General features: G+C 28.3%; 9 protein-coding genes and 1 pseudogene across 9 annotated transcripts, besides 1 other annotated feature; 1 reads left to right on the forward strand and 9 right to left on the reverse strand. All coding sequences in view use genetic code 12, as the record gives it.

Moving 5' to 3' along the window:
* Nucleotide 1: 1 nt before the first annotated feature.
* Nucleotides 2-334, reverse strand: CD36_05720 (ubiquinol-cytochrome c reductase complex subunit, putative; the record flags this gene model as incomplete). Its single annotated transcript, XM_002417191.1, has 2 exons — nt 2-229; nt 326-334. The coding sequence occupies 2 exons, from the start codon at nt 332-334 to the stop codon at nt 2-4; spliced, it is 237 nt and encodes a 78-aa protein (XP_002417236.1).
* A 599-nt stretch (nt 335-933) lies between these two features.
* Nucleotides 934-1,365, reverse strand: CD36_05730 (acyl carrier protein, mitochondrial precursor, putative; the record flags this gene model as incomplete). Its single annotated transcript, XM_002417192.1, has 1 exon — nt 934-1,365. The coding sequence occupies one exon, from the start codon at nt 1,363-1,365 to the stop codon at nt 934-936; it is 432 nt and encodes a 143-aa protein (XP_002417237.1).
* A 310-nt stretch (nt 1,366-1,675) lies between these two features.
* CD36_05740 (putative mitochondrial 37S ribosomal protein MRPS12) lies at nt 1,676-2,149 on the forward strand (the record flags this gene model as incomplete). Its single annotated transcript, XM_002417193.1, has 1 exon — nt 1,676-2,149. One exon carries the CDS (start codon nt 1,676-1,678, stop codon nt 2,147-2,149), a length of 474 nt encoding a protein of 157 aa, XP_002417238.1.
* Nucleotides 2,150-2,240: 91 nt separating this feature from the next.
* On the reverse strand, nt 2,241-3,278 carry CD36_05750 (actin polymerizing complex subunit, putative; the record flags this gene model as incomplete). Its single annotated transcript, XM_002417194.1, has 1 exon — nt 2,241-3,278. One exon carries the CDS (start codon nt 3,276-3,278, stop codon nt 2,241-2,243), a length of 1,038 nt encoding a protein of 345 aa, XP_002417239.1.
* A 414-nt stretch (nt 3,279-3,692) lies between these two features.
* On the reverse strand, nt 3,693-5,765 carry CD36_05760 (serine/threonine protein kinase (SRPK), putative; the record flags this gene model as incomplete). The annotated part of the gene is made up of 1 exon (XM_002417195.1): nt 3,693-5,765. The coding sequence occupies one exon, from the start codon at nt 5,763-5,765 to the stop codon at nt 3,693-3,695; it is 2,073 nt and encodes a 690-aa protein (XP_002417240.1).
* A 1,845-nt stretch (nt 5,766-7,610) lies between these two features.
* On the reverse strand, nt 7,611-9,737 carry CD36_05770 (heat-shock chaperone protein MSI3/SSE1, putative; the record flags this gene model as incomplete). The annotated part of the gene is made up of 1 exon (XM_002417196.1): nt 7,611-9,737. The coding sequence occupies one exon, from the start codon at nt 9,735-9,737 to the stop codon at nt 7,611-7,613; it is 2,127 nt and encodes a 708-aa protein (XP_002417241.1).
* Nucleotides 9,738-10,249: 512 nt separating this feature from the next.
* CD36_05780 (nuclear-envelope, endoplasmic-reticulum-associated-degradation network protein NPL4, putative) lies at nt 10,250-11,992 on the reverse strand (the record flags this gene model as incomplete). The annotated part of the gene is made up of 1 exon (XM_002417197.1): nt 10,250-11,992. One exon carries the CDS (start codon nt 11,990-11,992, stop codon nt 10,250-10,252), a length of 1,743 nt encoding a protein of 580 aa, XP_002417242.1.
* A 162-nt stretch (nt 11,993-12,154) lies between these two features.
* CD36_05790 (conserved hypothetical protein) lies at nt 12,155-12,772 on the reverse strand (the record flags this gene model as incomplete). The annotated part of the gene is made up of 1 exon (XM_002417198.1): nt 12,155-12,772. The coding sequence occupies one exon, from the start codon at nt 12,770-12,772 to the stop codon at nt 12,155-12,157; it is 618 nt and encodes a 205-aa protein (XP_002417243.1).
* A 664-nt stretch (nt 12,773-13,436) lies between these two features.
* On the reverse strand, nt 13,437-14,534 carry CD36_05800 (nuclear protein HAC1, putative; the record flags this gene model as incomplete). Its single annotated transcript, XM_002417199.1, has 1 exon — nt 13,437-14,534. One exon carries the CDS (start codon nt 14,532-14,534, stop codon nt 13,437-13,439), a length of 1,098 nt encoding a protein of 365 aa, XP_002417244.1.
* A 738-nt stretch (nt 14,535-15,272) lies between these two features.
* Nucleotides 15,273-15,615, reverse strand: CD36_05805 (annotated as a pseudogene).
* Nucleotides 15,273-15,615: a sequence feature.
* Nucleotides 15,616-17,061: the final 1,446 nt, after the last annotated feature.

The following is a 17,061-nucleotide window of genomic DNA, read 5'->3' on the forward strand; positions in this document are numbered from 1 at the left end:
TTTATACTGGAACATCTTCTGGATCAGGGTTATAAATCCAATGTTGACCGAAAAATGGGATTTTTTCATAAAAAGTCTTTTGAAATAATGGAACTCCTTCAGTAAAAGTAGCAACTGCTCCACCAGCAGCAGCTCCCCAGAAAATTAAATTTGGAATATATGATCTTACTAATGGGGCATTTAATTGACCAAAATGACTTAAAGCTTTATAAGCTGGACCTTTAACGTACTAAAAAAAAAAGGTTAGGGAAAGTTAGTATCAAAGAACCAATAAATCTTATCATTCCAAATTCATAGATAGTGGATATTATGTATTTATACATACTGAAACCATATTGTACTGTATTGTGTTGATTCGAATAGTTCTAAGTTGATGATTTAATTGGAGTGTGTGTATATTTTTATTTTTTCTTTCTTTCTTTCTTTCTTTGTTTAAAGTTGATTTTTTTCTGCAAACTTCTGATTGGTCTTTATAAAGAAAGAATCTTATAAATTGTGATCACGTGATACGTGAAATATCTGCTTGATAAGTTTGGTTGGTATTATGTATCTAATTCTTTTACTCCCCAATTAATAGGTTAATCAGTATTCATAGAGCAGTAGGGAAATTTTATCACTATGGAGAAAAGAATATTATTCTCTGATTATGAAATAAATAGATATATGTATATGTTATAGAATCAACTTTTCTTCTTCTTCTTCTTCTTCTTCTTCCTCCCTACATCGTATCCTATTTCTCTATATTACAAAAAATATAAACAAAAAAAAAAAGAATTAATATCAACATTCAATCATGTCAAGATATTTCTTTATTGATGGGTCTACTTGTTCGTTTTATTGAATGACATATAAAACAAATAACATTAAGTACCAAACAAAAACAAAAAGTAAAAGACAAATCCTCTTGCCAATTTATTCAAACATTTATCAAACTTAACAAGAATCTGGTTGAGATAAAATATAATCAATAGTTTGTCCCACAGTTTTCAAACTATCAGCTTCATTATCAGGAATTTGAATATTAAATTCATGTTCTAATTCCATAATCACTTCAACAACATCTAAAGAATCTAAACCTAAATCAGAAGTAAATGAACTTTGTTCAGTTATTTCACCTTTAGATTGATCTACTTTATCATAACCTTCTAATAATTCAATAATTCTTTCTTTAGTATTTTCTCTAGTTAATTCAGGGAAGGCACTATAATAACGAATAAATTTCATTGATGATGGGAAACCAAAACCAAAACCATTGATATTTTGTTTATTAGTGATGGTGGTGAATGATGATGGTTGAATGGTTTTCACAATTGAAGGTTTTGATACTGAAGTTCTTAATGATCTTAATAAATTAGTTCTAAACATTGTTGAATGAATATGTATATAATGGGGGGGAGGTTGGGTTAGAGTAATAATAGTAAGAAGGATGGTTCTCTATTTTTTTTTTTTTTTTTTTTTTTTGTTCTCTGAGAAATATTAGTGGACAAGAAGGAATCAACAAAAAGTAATAATAATAAAGAGGGAAGGGAAAAAAAAATTTTCATAGTTAAAGGATACGATCAATCCAAATATCATTAACCTTATAAGTAACATTCTAATGATTAGATCATTATTCAATGGTATTAGGTTAATTAAACCTAATAATATTGGTATTTCCAAACCAATAACTTCATATATGAACTCAATAAATAATTCTCACCATCTATCATTATTTAAAACCACCACCACCACGAACAACAATCATACTTTATCATTTAATCAAGTCCGTTATTCATCATTAAATCAAATTCAAAAATATAAACATTATGATCCAATTAAATCAAGAGTAACTAAATCACCTCATTTAGATAATAATCCATTTAAAAAAGGAGTTGTATTAAGAATAATGATTTTAAAACCGAAAAAACCAAATTCAGCATTAAGAAAATGTGCTAGAGTAAGATTAACTAATGGTAATGTTATAAGTGCTTTAATACCTGGTGAAGGTCATAATTTACAAGAACATCATGTTGTATTAGTTAGAGGTGGTAGAGTTCAAGATGTTCCTGGGGTTAAATATCATTTGGTTAGAGGTGCTTTTGATTTAGTTGGAGTGGCTAATAGAGCTTCATCAAGATCAAAATATGGTGCTAAAAAACCCAAACAATAGAAAACAGAAAACAATTTGATTTAGTTAATATATCTTGTACATAAAATTTGATACATAACATAGTAGCCCTGTCTATCATTTTTTTTTTTTTTTAGGCTCTGATATCAAATCTTCTACCACTGGCAGTTTTTCTATTTTCAATAATATTACCTTCATCATCAAGATTTTCTGGTTTAGCACGATTTAATATTTTCAAATATTCTTTAACTCTAAATCTCATTCTTGAATGCATATAAGCTTTTGAACATTTAATATGATAATGGAAATAACTTCTAAATAATTCAATATGAGAAATACAATTTTCCCGTTTATTTAAAACAAGATGACGAGGGAATAACACAAAGGTTACATATCCATAATTATCTTTTTTATTATTACCATTACCATTACCACTATTGACAACATTTTGAATATCTAATGGTGGTTCAATATGAGAATATAATACTTGAGGAGCAGTTTGAACTGATCTTTTCCTAGCATCAACAAATTCTTGTAAAAAAACTTTACCAAAAATTTTATCAGTTTCATCTTGGAAAACCGTTGAAAAAATCACAGTTACTCGATCAAATGATGGTTTTAAATAAATACATTCATCAATTCCTCGATATTTAATTATTGAAACTGATTCATTAAATAATTCTTGTTGAATTTCTTCAGAATAAGTATTAGCATTAGCATATTTTTTCAGTAATTCATCATATCTATTAAATGCTTGTTCAAATGGAGCTGCCATAGAATTTCTTTTCAAATTTGATAATTCTTTAATCAATTCTAATTTAAATTCGTCATTTTGAGCGGTTGCTGTTGTAGTATCTAAAACTAATGAATAATCATAACCTTGTTCAATATCATTAGTAGATAATATTGTTAATACTTCATTGAATGGTTGATATTTATCATTAAGATATTTAACAACATCATGTTTAATTAAATCAGGCCAACATCTTAATGATATAGATATTAATAATAAATGTTTTTCTCCAGGTAATGTCAGTAAATGGAAAGTAGTAAAATCAAAATCAGAAACAATTCTATCTAAAGATTTTATTGAACCATCATTTGTATTAGGAAATAATCTTTCCGTTAAAGTTTTCTCAATTAATAAATTATTTTGTTCAATATGTAACATGATTGAAATGTGGAAACCAAGAAGAATTGATAGGTTGGGGTTGGAAGTTAATTGGTGAAATGGTGAATTCAAAATTCGTTGGATAATTTTAAAATAATTATGCACTCAGCCAAAAAAAAAAAGTTGATTTCATTTCCACTTTTTCCCGTGTACACGACCTTCTTAAAACATATACAATAATTAATATAATCAAATATTCAATTATCTCTTCCACCATTTAATTGTAATTCTTTTAATTTCTTTAATTATAAATTATAATGATATATATAAATACATATACAAAATAGTTGGGCTTTTTTTTTTCTGTAAAATTATTTAATGCAAAAGTAAAGAAAAGAAAAAGTAAAGGAATAAACGAATGATACCAAAAAAAAAGAAAAAAGAAACTTATTTTGGTAAATTGTATTTTTTGCTCTAATGATAAAATGGTTGACTTTTATGACCAAAACTACTTGAATTTGAATATTTGCGTGATTGTTGTTGCAGTTGTTGTTGACCTAAAGATATTGATTGATGTGGTTGTTGTTGTTGTTGTTGTGTAGTAGAAGAAGAAGAAATTTCTCTTGACCAACCAGGAATATCTTCACCTGAACCACCAACAGGTCTTTCCAAAACCACATTTTCTAAACCTAAAGCATCTCTTAACCAAGGATGATTTAACATTCCACCAGCATCTGCTCTTTCTTCAGGTTTTAATTTTAACATTGGTAATAAAAATTCACTAATTTCAATGGCATCATTTAAAGGAAATTTATATTTTTCAATTAATACATCTTGTAACCCCCAAGGTTTTAATTTCATAATTCTTCTTAATTCATATTTTGAATTAAAAAATTCTCGAGCATAATAACTTTCTTTTAACATTTGATTTGGAAATGGTCCAATTAATTCAATAATTTGTGCTATATGATCATCATCTTTTTTATATGATTTACCATCTCTTGGATCAAATAAATAATCACCAGTTAATAATTCAAATATTAAACAAGCAAATGACCATAAATCACTCAGAGCTCCCCAATAATAACCAATTAAAATTTCTGGTGATCGATATTGTCTTGTTTGAATTTCATCAGTAAAATGATGATTTGTCCAACATGCATTACCTAAATCAGCAATTTTAACAGAAATTAATTCATTATCATTGATTATATCTTCAACAACATTAGTTGAAGAATCATCTAATGAATAATTGGAATCTTGAGGTATTTGTACTGGATCAACATTGGTTGAACCGGTTGGTTGATAGCTATTGGAATTGGAATGAGAATTGGTAATTGACATTGATGATAAAGAATTATTCAAAGTTTGGTTTTCACCACCACCATCATCACCACCATCTTCTTCATGGGTTTCAGTAGTAGTAGCCAACCCATTATTGGTGGTACTATTACTATTGCTATTATTAATAAAACTAAAATTATTGTTGTTGTTGTTGTTGTAGTTGCTGCTGTTATTATTATTAATGGAAATATTACGAACTGGAGTATTAGTTATTGAAGATGATAATCCATAAACATTTGTAAATGATTTATTAAAACTTCTTAATGGAGATGGTAATGGTTGAGATCCAGTAATTAATGTTGTTCGTCTAGTTCTTCTTCCACTTCTACCTAATGAAGGTGAATGATTAAGAAATGAATTACTACTTGTTAATGCTGTACTAGAAGTATTTGGTGAAATAATAGAATCATTAATGGAGATTTTCTTGGTAGTAGCTATGTTGGTATAATTAGAAAATGAACTATTAGGTGTAGCATTAATTGGTGTTGAAGTTTTAGAAACTGTTCTTGATAATTTTCTTTGTAATTTCCGTTGTAAATTTTCTTCTTCTACTAATTTAACAATTTGTTCAACATCACCAATTTCAATTAAAATATTTTCTGGTTTTAAATCAGTATGAATAACTCCACATTTTCGATGTAAAAAATCTAATGCTGATAATAATTGTTTAGCAATTTGTTTAACAAATACTACGGGGATACCACGATGTTTATAACGTCTAATCAATCCTAATAAATTCTCTCCTAAAACTTCAAAAACCATAACTACATGAATTCCATTAGGTCCTTTATGAGTAAAAGTATCTAATAATTGTATGACATGTTGATGACCAGGATGATGAATATCACATGTAGTAACTTTATCCAATAATTTTATTTCATCAATGGCAGTTTCAGTATAATGTTTTGCTGATCGTACTACTTTCATTGCTACATGACAATGTTTATCATTATCACGAGCTAACCATACAGTAGAAAAATGACCCCAACCAAGTTTTCTTACTAAAGTATATTTCCCATTTTTATATTCTTCACCAATAAAACATGGATGATAACCACCGGGTACATAATCTTTTAAATCTTCTTCATCAGCAGGGTTAACTGGTTCTTCATCAGATATATCATCATCCTCATCCTCATCATCATCATCATCATCATCATATTCAGCATTATCCTCTTCATCACTATTATTGTGGGGATTCATTCTATTTTTGATATCTTCTACTAGATGTTCTTGTTCTTTACCTAACAAAGTTGATTGTTCTCCATTTGTACCACTTCCATTCCCAGTTTGTGATTTATTGATATTTTTGAAATTATGTTTATGATTGACTTTCAATTCAAATTCTTGTTCGTATTCATCATTGTCATTGTCATTCTCGTAGGTATCTTGTAAATTTTTTTCAGTTAATGGGGTTGTTAAAACTGTTAATTCTGGTTTAAAATGTTTTGCTGATGATGGTGTAGTTGATACATATGGTGTACTATGTTGAATTAAATTTGGTAATAACAGTGGTGAAGGTTTAAAATTTTCAGTAAAACTTTTCGATGATGGATATTGATTTATATCATGAGATGATATATTCGATGCATTTTTAATTGGTGTTATAGGGGTAGGTTGATTGAGATTATTATTATTATTATTGGATTTCGATTGAGTCTTTTTAAATTTTTGTTGTTGTGGAAGGTCTTGTTGATGGAGATGATTGTAGTTATTGATTTTTGAGTGATGATGTTGGTGTTGATGCTGGTGCTGGTGCTGCTGTTGTGATTCGGAATCTGCCTGTTGTATAGCTAAGGAAAGCTTTGATTTAGTGTTTGGCATAAACAAATGACTAAAAAATGAATGATAATGAGATGATTAATTGTAAGGAAAAATAAAAACGTTTGATTATTGATATTAATGGGGGGGCGGGTGAATAGGGTAATTAACAATTTACTTGGAATATTATGTAAATGGTATCTATAATCTGTAAATCAAAAATTGTTTCTTATATTATGTCATGTAATGGATAGAACACTGTTTGTTTGTTTGTTAAAAAAAAAAATATGTCTATAATAGATGATTTTCTTTTTCTTTTTGTTTTCTGTTTTTTGTTTTTTTTCTTTTCTTTGTTTTTTTTTTTTTTTTTTTCGCTCTGTGTGTTTTTGTGTGAGAGAGGTGGTGGACTTTTATTAACAAACTTAAGAACTAAATGGGATAGATAACTAACCAAAGGGGGGGAGGAGAGAGAGAAAGTACAAACAGTAAACTTATTAATAGTAGTTATAATTGAAATAAGATTTGGAATTAGGGATGGATAGGTGGAGTGTGCTGTATGTGTGTATGTGTGTGTGTGTGTGTCAATTTGAAAAATGATATATAAGAAAAAAAGGTTATTTAATTAATTCTTATACTTGATATGGAAACTTTTGATATTCAATACAAAATTATGAATAACACACTCACACATATATACATATTAGACTAAACAAAATTATATATAGATAATATGTTATAAAGAATAAACTGTATCTTTATTTTTATATTTTTAATGTCTTTGTTATGTTATTGTTATGTTAATAAGATTTGATTTGATCCGTCCTTGTCACGTGGTGTATTGTATTTTGCAAATCGTTCCCCTCTATTTCCTCTACCGTTCTTCTAATCCCTGCATCTCGGTTTATCTCGGTTCCCCCCCTATTGGAGTTTTTTTTTTTCGGTGTTGGGAAATAAGAAAGGATGATTCATTGCTTCCTACCTACCTCTCCCCTCCTATTTAGATAAATAGGTAAAATGGCGATAAATAAGAGATATAGTTGAAGAATGTACTTTAGATTTGATTCTACTCCTTTCTTTCTGCCTATACAATGTATTCTAAATCGTTTCTATAATGTTTGTGGGGTTAATATGACTGCCACGTTTTTACTAGAAATTAGTGAATTTCTATCCCAGGATTTATGACTTTTTTTTTTTTTCTCAAAATATATTGTTTTTTATTCTATATAAAATAATAATACTAATAATATTAATAATAATATAAAATTACGTTATATGAAAGAGTGGATTTTAATCCATTTCAACATCACCTTCTTTATCTTTCTTTCCAGATGATGATTCTTGCTTTTTAGAAGCTTCTCTTTGAGCTGCCATTTTTTCAGCCATAGCGGCAGCTTGAGCAGCTTCTTGTTTTTGTCTATATTGTTCCTTTTTTTCTTGTTCTTTAGCTAAATATCTACCTTTAATAACATTACCAATAGATGCTAATTCTTCATATTTAGCAATATATTTAGCTTTAGTACTATCTTCACCATCTTCATATAACCAATCTTCAGCTTTCATTAATAATCCTGATAATTTTTCTTTTTCTTGTTCACTAGCAAAATCTTTATATTCTTCATCTAATTTACCTCTTAATTCATAAATATATTCTTCCAATTGATTTTTCTTTTCTTCAGTATCGAAAACTAATTTATCTTCCATAACCATAGATGCTTCTTTTTCAATAAAATCTTGTAAATCACCATCAGGTAAAGCAGCAGATTCACATTCAATGATTAAATCATTCTTTTTAACTAATTTCTTGACTTCTCTATATTGTGGTTCAGCATCTTCATCGATTTCTTCATCTCCTTCTTCTCCCTTGGCATCATTTTTAGTTGGTTCAATCAATTCTTTAACAGTTTGTTCTACTACAGTATGAGCACTTTCAATAGTATAAAATCCTGATGGATCATTTCTTAATTTTATCTTGGTAGCAATTGATGATTCACCTTCATCAGGAACAACACCACTAATTTTCCATTTAGCAATATGAAGTTCTGTACCTTTTGGTAATTCTTCTGGTTTAGTATATTTGGCTTCAATTTCAAATGATGGACCTTTTCTAAATAAAGTGATGATTTTAGTTGAAGGGAATAATCCTCCTTTAGGGAAAACTTCTAAATGATCATCTTCTTCTTCATCATCTTCTTTATCCCAGAAATAAGATACAGTATATTGATTATAATCTTCAAATTTGAATGGTCTTACTCTAACAGTTGGAGAATGACAAGCACAAATATAAGCATTACCTTTAGCAATAGCTTCATCTTGATTCAAAGTAAAAGATAATGGTTTACCAAAAATTTCTGAAATTCTGGTTTTAACAGCAGGAATTCTTGAAGAACCACCAATAACTTCAATTGAATCTAATTGATCAACAGTAAGACCAGCATCTTTCAAAGCAGTTTCAATTGGAACATTAATTCTATCCAATAATGGTTGTACTAATTCTTCCAATTCTTCTCTAGTTAAAGATGAAGAAACATCAACATCATTCATAACTGATTCAATATTAATAGGAGCTTGAGTATTGGCAGATAAAACTTTTTTCAATTTTTCAGCAGCAACTAAAACACGATAATAAGCTTTTGGATTTTCATGAACATCAATTTTATATTTAGATTTAAATTCTTTAGCAAAATGTTCAGCAATAGCATAATCGAAATTTCTTCCACCAAAATGTTTATCATAAGCTGAACCTAAAATTTTCAATTCACCTTTTTTAACAGCAGCAATTGAAACTTGATAAGAAGAATGACCAACATCAACAAAAGCAACTTTTTTATAATCATCTTCAGGTAATTCACCAGCTTTGAAAACACCATAACCAACAGCTGCTGCAGTAACTTCATTAACAATTCTAACTGGATTTAATCCAGCAATTTTACAAGCATCAGCAGCAGCACGACGTTGTTTTTCAGTATACCAACCAGGAACTGATAAACAAATATCAGAAATATTTCCTTTAGTTTCTTTAACAGCAGTATCTTTAATTTTATCTAAATACATGGCTAATAATTGAGTAGCAGTAAATTCATGATTTTTAGTTAAATATTTAACTTTACCAGAAATTCCACCATCAATTTCATTTTTAATTAATGGAATTGTGAAAAATTTTTTTTCAATTTCAAAATCAGGATGATTATGAGGTAATCCAACAATTCTTTTTAAATTATCAACAGTATTTTTAATATTAGAAGTTTGTTGATTTTTGGCAGTTTCACCCAAATATCTTGATTTATGACCAAATCCAACTAATGAAGGAGTTGATCTATTAGAAACTTCATTGACAACAATATCAATTCCTCTATTTTTAGCACAAGCAATTACGGTATTATCGTTACCTAAATCAACACCAAATGGAATAGACATATTTGATATTTAAGTAAATATTATAATGGATATATTTTGGAGTACAATTATTTGAAAGCAAAAAAAAATAAAAAAAAAATAAAAAAAGGATGGGAAGAGGATTTATAAATTTTTTTTTTTTTTTTTTTCAACCCAATTCAACCAACAAACAAGAATTATTGCGTAGTAGTGTGTGTGTGTGTGTGTGTGTGTCTATTTAACTAATAAAGGGAGAGAAAAAGAGAGAGAGAAGACTGTTAAACTCTTTGAATCCAACTACATTGAATGAATGGGAGAAAAAATTTTCTTTTTTTTTTTTTTTTTATTTGCGGGTAGTGTATATATGATCAAATCCATTTACTAGAATATTCTATAATATTCTACATTATTCCTTCTAGTAATATTGCTTGTAGTGTACAATGGCACAAAACAATTAAAAAAAAAAGGATCACCTGCTGTTAACCAACCCTCTTCTGGATATTTTTTGCAACCCCCCTCCACCCCCCGCGCCCTTTTTAGCTAGCCCAGTTCAGTTACACACTCTGTTCTAATATAGTCATTAAAGTCATCCAACCATTAGTTTCAATTAATTTCAAATAATCTTCCAAATTTTTACTCTTTATATAATCAATTAATAATTGTATTTCCATATCATTTAAAATATGAATTTTAATTAAATGTAAAAGAAAATGGAAATTAAAAATTTGATCATTATTAGATTTCAAATAATTATATAAAGTTTTCAAACTTTGAATATCATTATTTTCATCACCTAAAAATTCACGATTTTCAATTACATAAGAATTAGTGAATATAGGTTTAGGATTTAATGGGAACAGATCAGTTAATGATACCAATAAAAATTCTCCAGGGAAAGTAGGTTTAGCATTTGATTTAACTTCTAAACCATATTCATTAATTTTCAGATATTGAATATCAGGGACATATCGATGATTATTATTTTCATTAACATAAATTTGTGAAGGTTGAGTACAACCAGTAATAATATCAGCTTTAACTAATGCTTCAGCACTTGTTGAAACTTGATAAGATCTAGGTTCAATTTCTCCATTTAATCCTCCTGATATAACACAAGTAACAAATTTTGATGAAAATTGACCATTATTTTCCGTGGTACTATATTTAGATATATTAGGATATTTTAATTGAAATTTAGCTGCCATAATAATTTCTAAATTAGTTAAAAAATAACTATCTTTATGTCTTTTACATAATACTTTACCATTTTTATTACCATCATCAGTTAAATCAGTGAAAATCATCCCCACTTTATAAAGTCCAAATTTATTAGCTAAATTATCAACCAATTTTTCTTCTTCTTCTTCTTTATTCCAATCTAATAAAGTAATTCCATCTAATTCATCATGTTGTGGAGGTTCAATAATCATTTCTACTATAGCTTTTATACCTAAAGGAGTTTTATCAGATTTAGCATATTTACCATATAAATAACCAAATCTTTGTACTCCACTAATTCTCCAAACATTAATAAAATCATTTAAAATAAATGAATCAGCAAATTCTAAATGATCAACCATTCTAAATTTTTGTAATTGTAAAGTTATAGGAGATGGTTGACATTTAGAACATATACCATTAGGATAAGGTTTATGACCTTGATTACAAGTTAAATCAATTGAATAATCTATGGGGTCTAAAGGAGGGAAATATGAACCACCAGAAGATTTCAATTTTTCCAATTGTTGTTTTAAAAATGCATGAAATGATATATGTTTTATACCATGATCTTTACGATAAGTTTCATCCCATGGAGGTAATGGTGAACAATATTCACACATTCCTTTAGGTCCATGTCGACACATTGATGATAATGGACGATTAATTAATCCATCTTGTTTATCTAATTCTTGATCTATAGGTAATTCTTCAACTTTTAATGGTCCATGCAGGGAAGTACTAGTAGCAACTATGGGAGTAATAGGAATAGAAGTATTTGTTGTTGTTGTTGTTGTTGTTGTTGGGGGTTGATCAGTGGTGACCGATTCATAACTGATATATAATATATCACCATTTTTCAATTCTAAATCATTTATAGTATGATTTTGAAATTCATAAACTGATTTACCTTTATCTTGAGGTTTATTACTAATGGTTAAACTTTGTAAATTGATTTTATCAGATTGAGGTAATTTCTCAATTAATTGTTCTATAACTAATGTGAAATTTGAGGATGAATCCGTTGAAATACGGAACATACCATCTTTGGATCTAAATCTAAGTATAATTGATGTCATTGGTTGATTTATTGGTTGGTTGTTTAATTATTGGTTTCTTGAAAGTATGTTCAGTTTTTCTATTTTTGTTTTTTTTTTTTTCTACAGGGTGTTTTTTTTTGCCATTGAGATACTACTACTACTACTACTACTACTTACTATTCAAACAAAATACATTTCAATTTAATTTACATACACTTTAATACAATCATTTAAATTATCAATTATATAATTTTGTTTTAATTTAAAATTAATCTCTTTAGAATCTTTGTCTTCATCTTCTTGTTGATTTCCATTAAATTTGAATTTTTTCTTTACAGTTAACATTTTCAAATTATTATTGTTATTATTATTAGTAATTTTCTTCCATAATGATAAGATTTCAACTTCATTAGATATATTTTCATAATTAATTAATCCTAATCTTGTTCTTATATTAAGTATAGTTTGTTGAGGAATTATAATTTTTAAATTATCAATTATTAATTGTTTAGTTTCAATATTTGTTAATGGTTGTGATTCTTGAAGGTCATTATCATTATCATTATTGTAGATTAAAATAGGGAGAATTTTCGGTTTTAATTTATTTATTATTGAATTTAAATGATTTTTCGATAATTGAATTTGATAAGGTTGATAATTGACTGTTATCAAATATTTTGAATTGATTTCTATTGATTTAGATGTAGGCTTGGTGGTGGTGCTAGTGGTAGTGGTAGTGGTAGAAGTTTTTTTAACAAATATCTTTATTGGTATACTCAAATTATCAGTAATTTTAACAAATGTAATTTGTGGTGGCATTTTGGTATTGGTGGTTATTGTAATATGAACCTATTGAAAGTGGGGTTGGTGTTTTCTGGATTGTTGTTTGTAGGGCGTGGTCTTATTTTTTTTTGGAGTTTCATTTTCAACAGAATTTATCGAACCCACACTCTTTAACAACTATACTTACTATAAAAAGACAAAACTTAACTTTTATATTAATATTATTAGATAACCCTATATATAAAAATAACAAAAAGAGAGATTATAATTCTTCTCTTTAACCCAAATATATTTTCATTCTTTATTTCTTTCTTTCCATTTCAAAAAAGCATTCAATAAACCATTGAAAAACCAATCAAAATCGAAACTAACCATACAATATATATATAAAATTATAAGGAAAAACAAACTTAATGAAATTAAAAACCCAAAATTTATTAAACAACCCAAACAAAAAAATTTTTTTATTCACCAATTACTTTATTAATATAAATATATATGTTTTTTTTTTCTTTTTTATAAATAAAGACTCGTCGCTTCAAAACCAGAAAAATACCCTCCCTCAGCACATATATGTGCTATAGGAAGAAGGGTGTGGTAATTATTATAACCATCTTTTTATTATGATTTTTCTGGGAGCGCCAAAAAAAATTAGACTCTATTATTGATTTCTTCATCTCCTAAAATCGAAAAAAAATCATCAAAGTCCAACTGAAATGATTCTATTGGCTCTGCTGGCTGCTAGACTGATTGCTGCTAAATCAGCTATAGAATGATTAGTTGGACCGGAAGATGAAATTAATGATGATGAGGAGGTGGTGGAGGAGGAGGAGGGGGATGGTGATGATGATGTATCTATATCAATTTGTAATGGGGAATCATGGAATGAAAGTGGTGATGGGTAATTCCAAAAAGCATCTTTCGATTCACTTTTTAAATATATATCATGGTGTTCTTGTTCTTGTGTTGGTTGTAGTGGTGATTGTGAAAACTCTTTTTTAATGAAAATATTATCAATATCAATTTCCTTTTTCATTTGAATTGGTGATGATATCGTGGTATTAATATTGGTACTATTACTATTACTACCATTAATGTGAGTAGCATCTGGTGATAATGAAGATATCGATGATGATGGTGGTGTAGATGTCACAGTTTTAGTAGAACTTTTAGTTTTAGTCTTCGATTTAGTTTTGGTATTAAGTTTTCTCTTTTTAGAAACTGGCTTTTGTTCTTCTTCTTCTTCTTTCTTGATTTCTTGTTCTTCTTCTTCTACTTCTTCATCTTCTTCTATATCGTCATCATTTGATTTCTTATGATTTGATTTTCTTGTACCAGCCATATTAGAATGGATTTGTTGTTTTAAATCAGAAACATCATCTAAAACTTCAAGTTTAGACGAAAGTAACTCCTGATTATCTTTTGTTAATAATTCAAATGCTTGATTATAATTATTATTCAATTTAGTTAAATTTTCTTCCAATTTTAAAACATAGTTTTCTAAATATTCAACATGTTTTCTTTTCTTTTCTCTGGATGCATGAGCTGCTCTTCTATTTCTTAATATTCTTTCAATCTTTCTTTGTTCCTTTTCTTCTTGAGTCTTGGCTCTTTTTCTAGGTGGTAAAGTCGATTTAAAAGTAGCTGGATCTATGTCTAATGTATTAGTATTACTGTGACTACTTGTTGATGGTGATGGTGATGTTGTGGTGCTTGTCATTAAAGAAGTTGGTGTAGCAACAGATAAATCATCTAGATTTGACGAAGTAGTATTGGTGTTGTCAATAGTTAACTCCATTTTTATTTTCTTGTATGTAGCTTGTGTAATTTGTGTAACAAAGAAACCAAATATAAAAAAAAAAGAATCTCCTTTAAATAATAGATAGATAGATTGAAGGATGGATTGATTGAAAATAAGTGTTGGTTAGATATGAATCAAAGTTATTTCCCTTGTCTTTATATAAATATGGGAGTAGAATGATGAAAAAGCTATATATATTTATAGGGGGGCGAGAATTTTTTTTTTGTTGATTCGTTGTCCTTTTCGTGTAACTCACTTAATTAATTAATAATAATCTTTGTGTCAGAAAAAAATTGTTATGTATGTGTGTGAGTGCGTGCGGGTGTGTAAAGTGGCACAGTTTTTAAAAATAAAACAATCAGTGGATATTTGTTTATTGTTTTTTATGGTAGTGTCCAATTGATCAAAACAAATCCAAATCGACTAAAAAAAATATATATATATCTTAGTAGGTGGGTGAGAAGGTAATAATGAATTTTAAAAATAGCCAAACACCGCAATTTTAATCAATATAAATCACAATTAAAACCTAAAATTCTTAATTGTTGGTTATTCTTGTATCTTAACACTTCTTAGTGAATAAAAGATGTGAGCCAGGGAGGGGGAAGGGGGGGCTGTGGAGGAAGTAAATAGTGACACTCAGTGGCAAACTTTTGTTTTACTTCTTTGTTTCGTTTTATCTTGTGGTGATGATAAAAAAAGAAACAGTAAAGGATTGTAATTTAATTACTTTTTCGTCAAATTAATATTCAAAGTGGAATGGTTAAGACTGTATGTAAAAAGAAAAACTCTTGGATGTTGAGTGAAGAAACAATCTTTAAATTATTTATTTTATTTTATTCCGTATTGATGTGGTAGTAGTTATAGACGTTTCTTCTTATTCTTCTTCTTTAACAATTGAATAATAATAAGAAACCAATTGATCTTGATGTAACTTCAAAGATTTAATGTATAAGAAACCAAAGAAATTTATATATTAAATTGCAAAAAAAAAAAACGAATGAATGAATGAAAATATTTCAAGGAAATTAAATGGAATATTTATATTGAAATTTTTCATCAACAATATCTACAACATCTAGAGAACTACTACTACTACAATAACATTCTATATAGTTGTTTCTATTGTCGGTTTAATTTGGGGTTATGTTCTTTTTGAAATCTTGGAATTTTTCAGTGTAAATTCTTTGGAATAGTTTCTCTTTCTCTATAAGGTTTTAATTTCAATTTTCCTGTATTATGTGATGGTGTTTTTGTAACTCATAACCACCACCACGACTATAATTATCAACAACAACAACCCTTTCGTTCGTTTCAGATTACTATTTACTCGATACATTCTTACATTACTTTCTTGAATGTTGTGAAACATTTTTCTTTTTCTTCTTCTTCGTTACTGAAGGTTTTCATTTTTCTTTGTCTCCCTTTCACTTTCAAATCGTGTTTGGTGTTTTGGTGTGGTAGAGTTTTGGTCCCCCCACCCCTCCCACTCTATTCATTATTACTATGTTACATCACTGCTAGATGTGTGTAAACCATATATCTGGTTCCATTGTGTATTGAATGCAACTTTACAAGAATTTTAGCATTCTCTATGTACCATATTACAATAGGAATTGCAGTCCATCTAAGGCGTGTAATTGTAGTTCAACATATTTATTCTTACAAAGTTCCTGTGCATTAAATTTTTGTGTGATTTCTACTCTTAATTGATTGCTTCTCCTCCTCCTCCTCCTCGTCTCACAATATGGTAGTAGTGGTTCTCTTTCTTCTTTCTTCTTGCTTTTGTGATTACTGAGAAACAGACGTCAAATTATATTCTACAAATCTACTTTCAATTTTTGAATAGGAAAAGCCGAATACGTATCTGGGATTGTTTACTTATCATCATCTTATATTAAAATCAAAATTCTCTTCCTACGGTACGAGTATTTAGCAATTGAATGGTCTTTGTTCTGCGTAAGTATGTATGTATGTATTGTGTGATGTGTATTGATAGTGGTTAAATTTCAAGTTTATTGTTTCTCAGAAAAAGCAATTTACTAAAGCAGAGAATTTAACCAATTAAAATTCTTAATACTCTTTCAAGTTCCTTGGTTGAGGTGCTGGTGGTGTGGTGGTGGTGGTGTTTGAAATGGAGTTAAAAAATCAACACATTCAAACAAACCAAACTCTAAAGGGATTTAATTCTACACCAAGTTTTATCTTAAAGCAAACCAATAACTATTATGAAACTATACCTAGAATCGCGTAAGTGTCTGGGTTTATATTTTATGCATCAACTAAATTTGATTAGTTAGTTAGTGGGTGGACTTACAAATCTCACCAATACAGTGTGGAATAAATGAAATACCACCAATTCTACAAAGCTAAGAAAGCTTGGAACTCCATTGGACCATTATTATTTCTGGTTTTCAGAAAGGTATTACTGATTAACTTATCCGGCCAAGTTTAAAGAAAGTGTGGAATGTTCTTTCATCTTGTAATTGTCAATGAATTCCAATTAAATACAACTGTGTGTTAA

The sequence above is a fragment of the Candida dubliniensis genome, chromosome 1 (assembly GCF_000026945.1).
Source record: "Candida dubliniensis CD36 chromosome 1, complete sequence".
Classification (NCBI taxonomy): domain Eukaryota; kingdom Fungi; phylum Ascomycota; class Pichiomycetes; order Serinales; family Debaryomycetaceae; genus Candida; species Candida dubliniensis.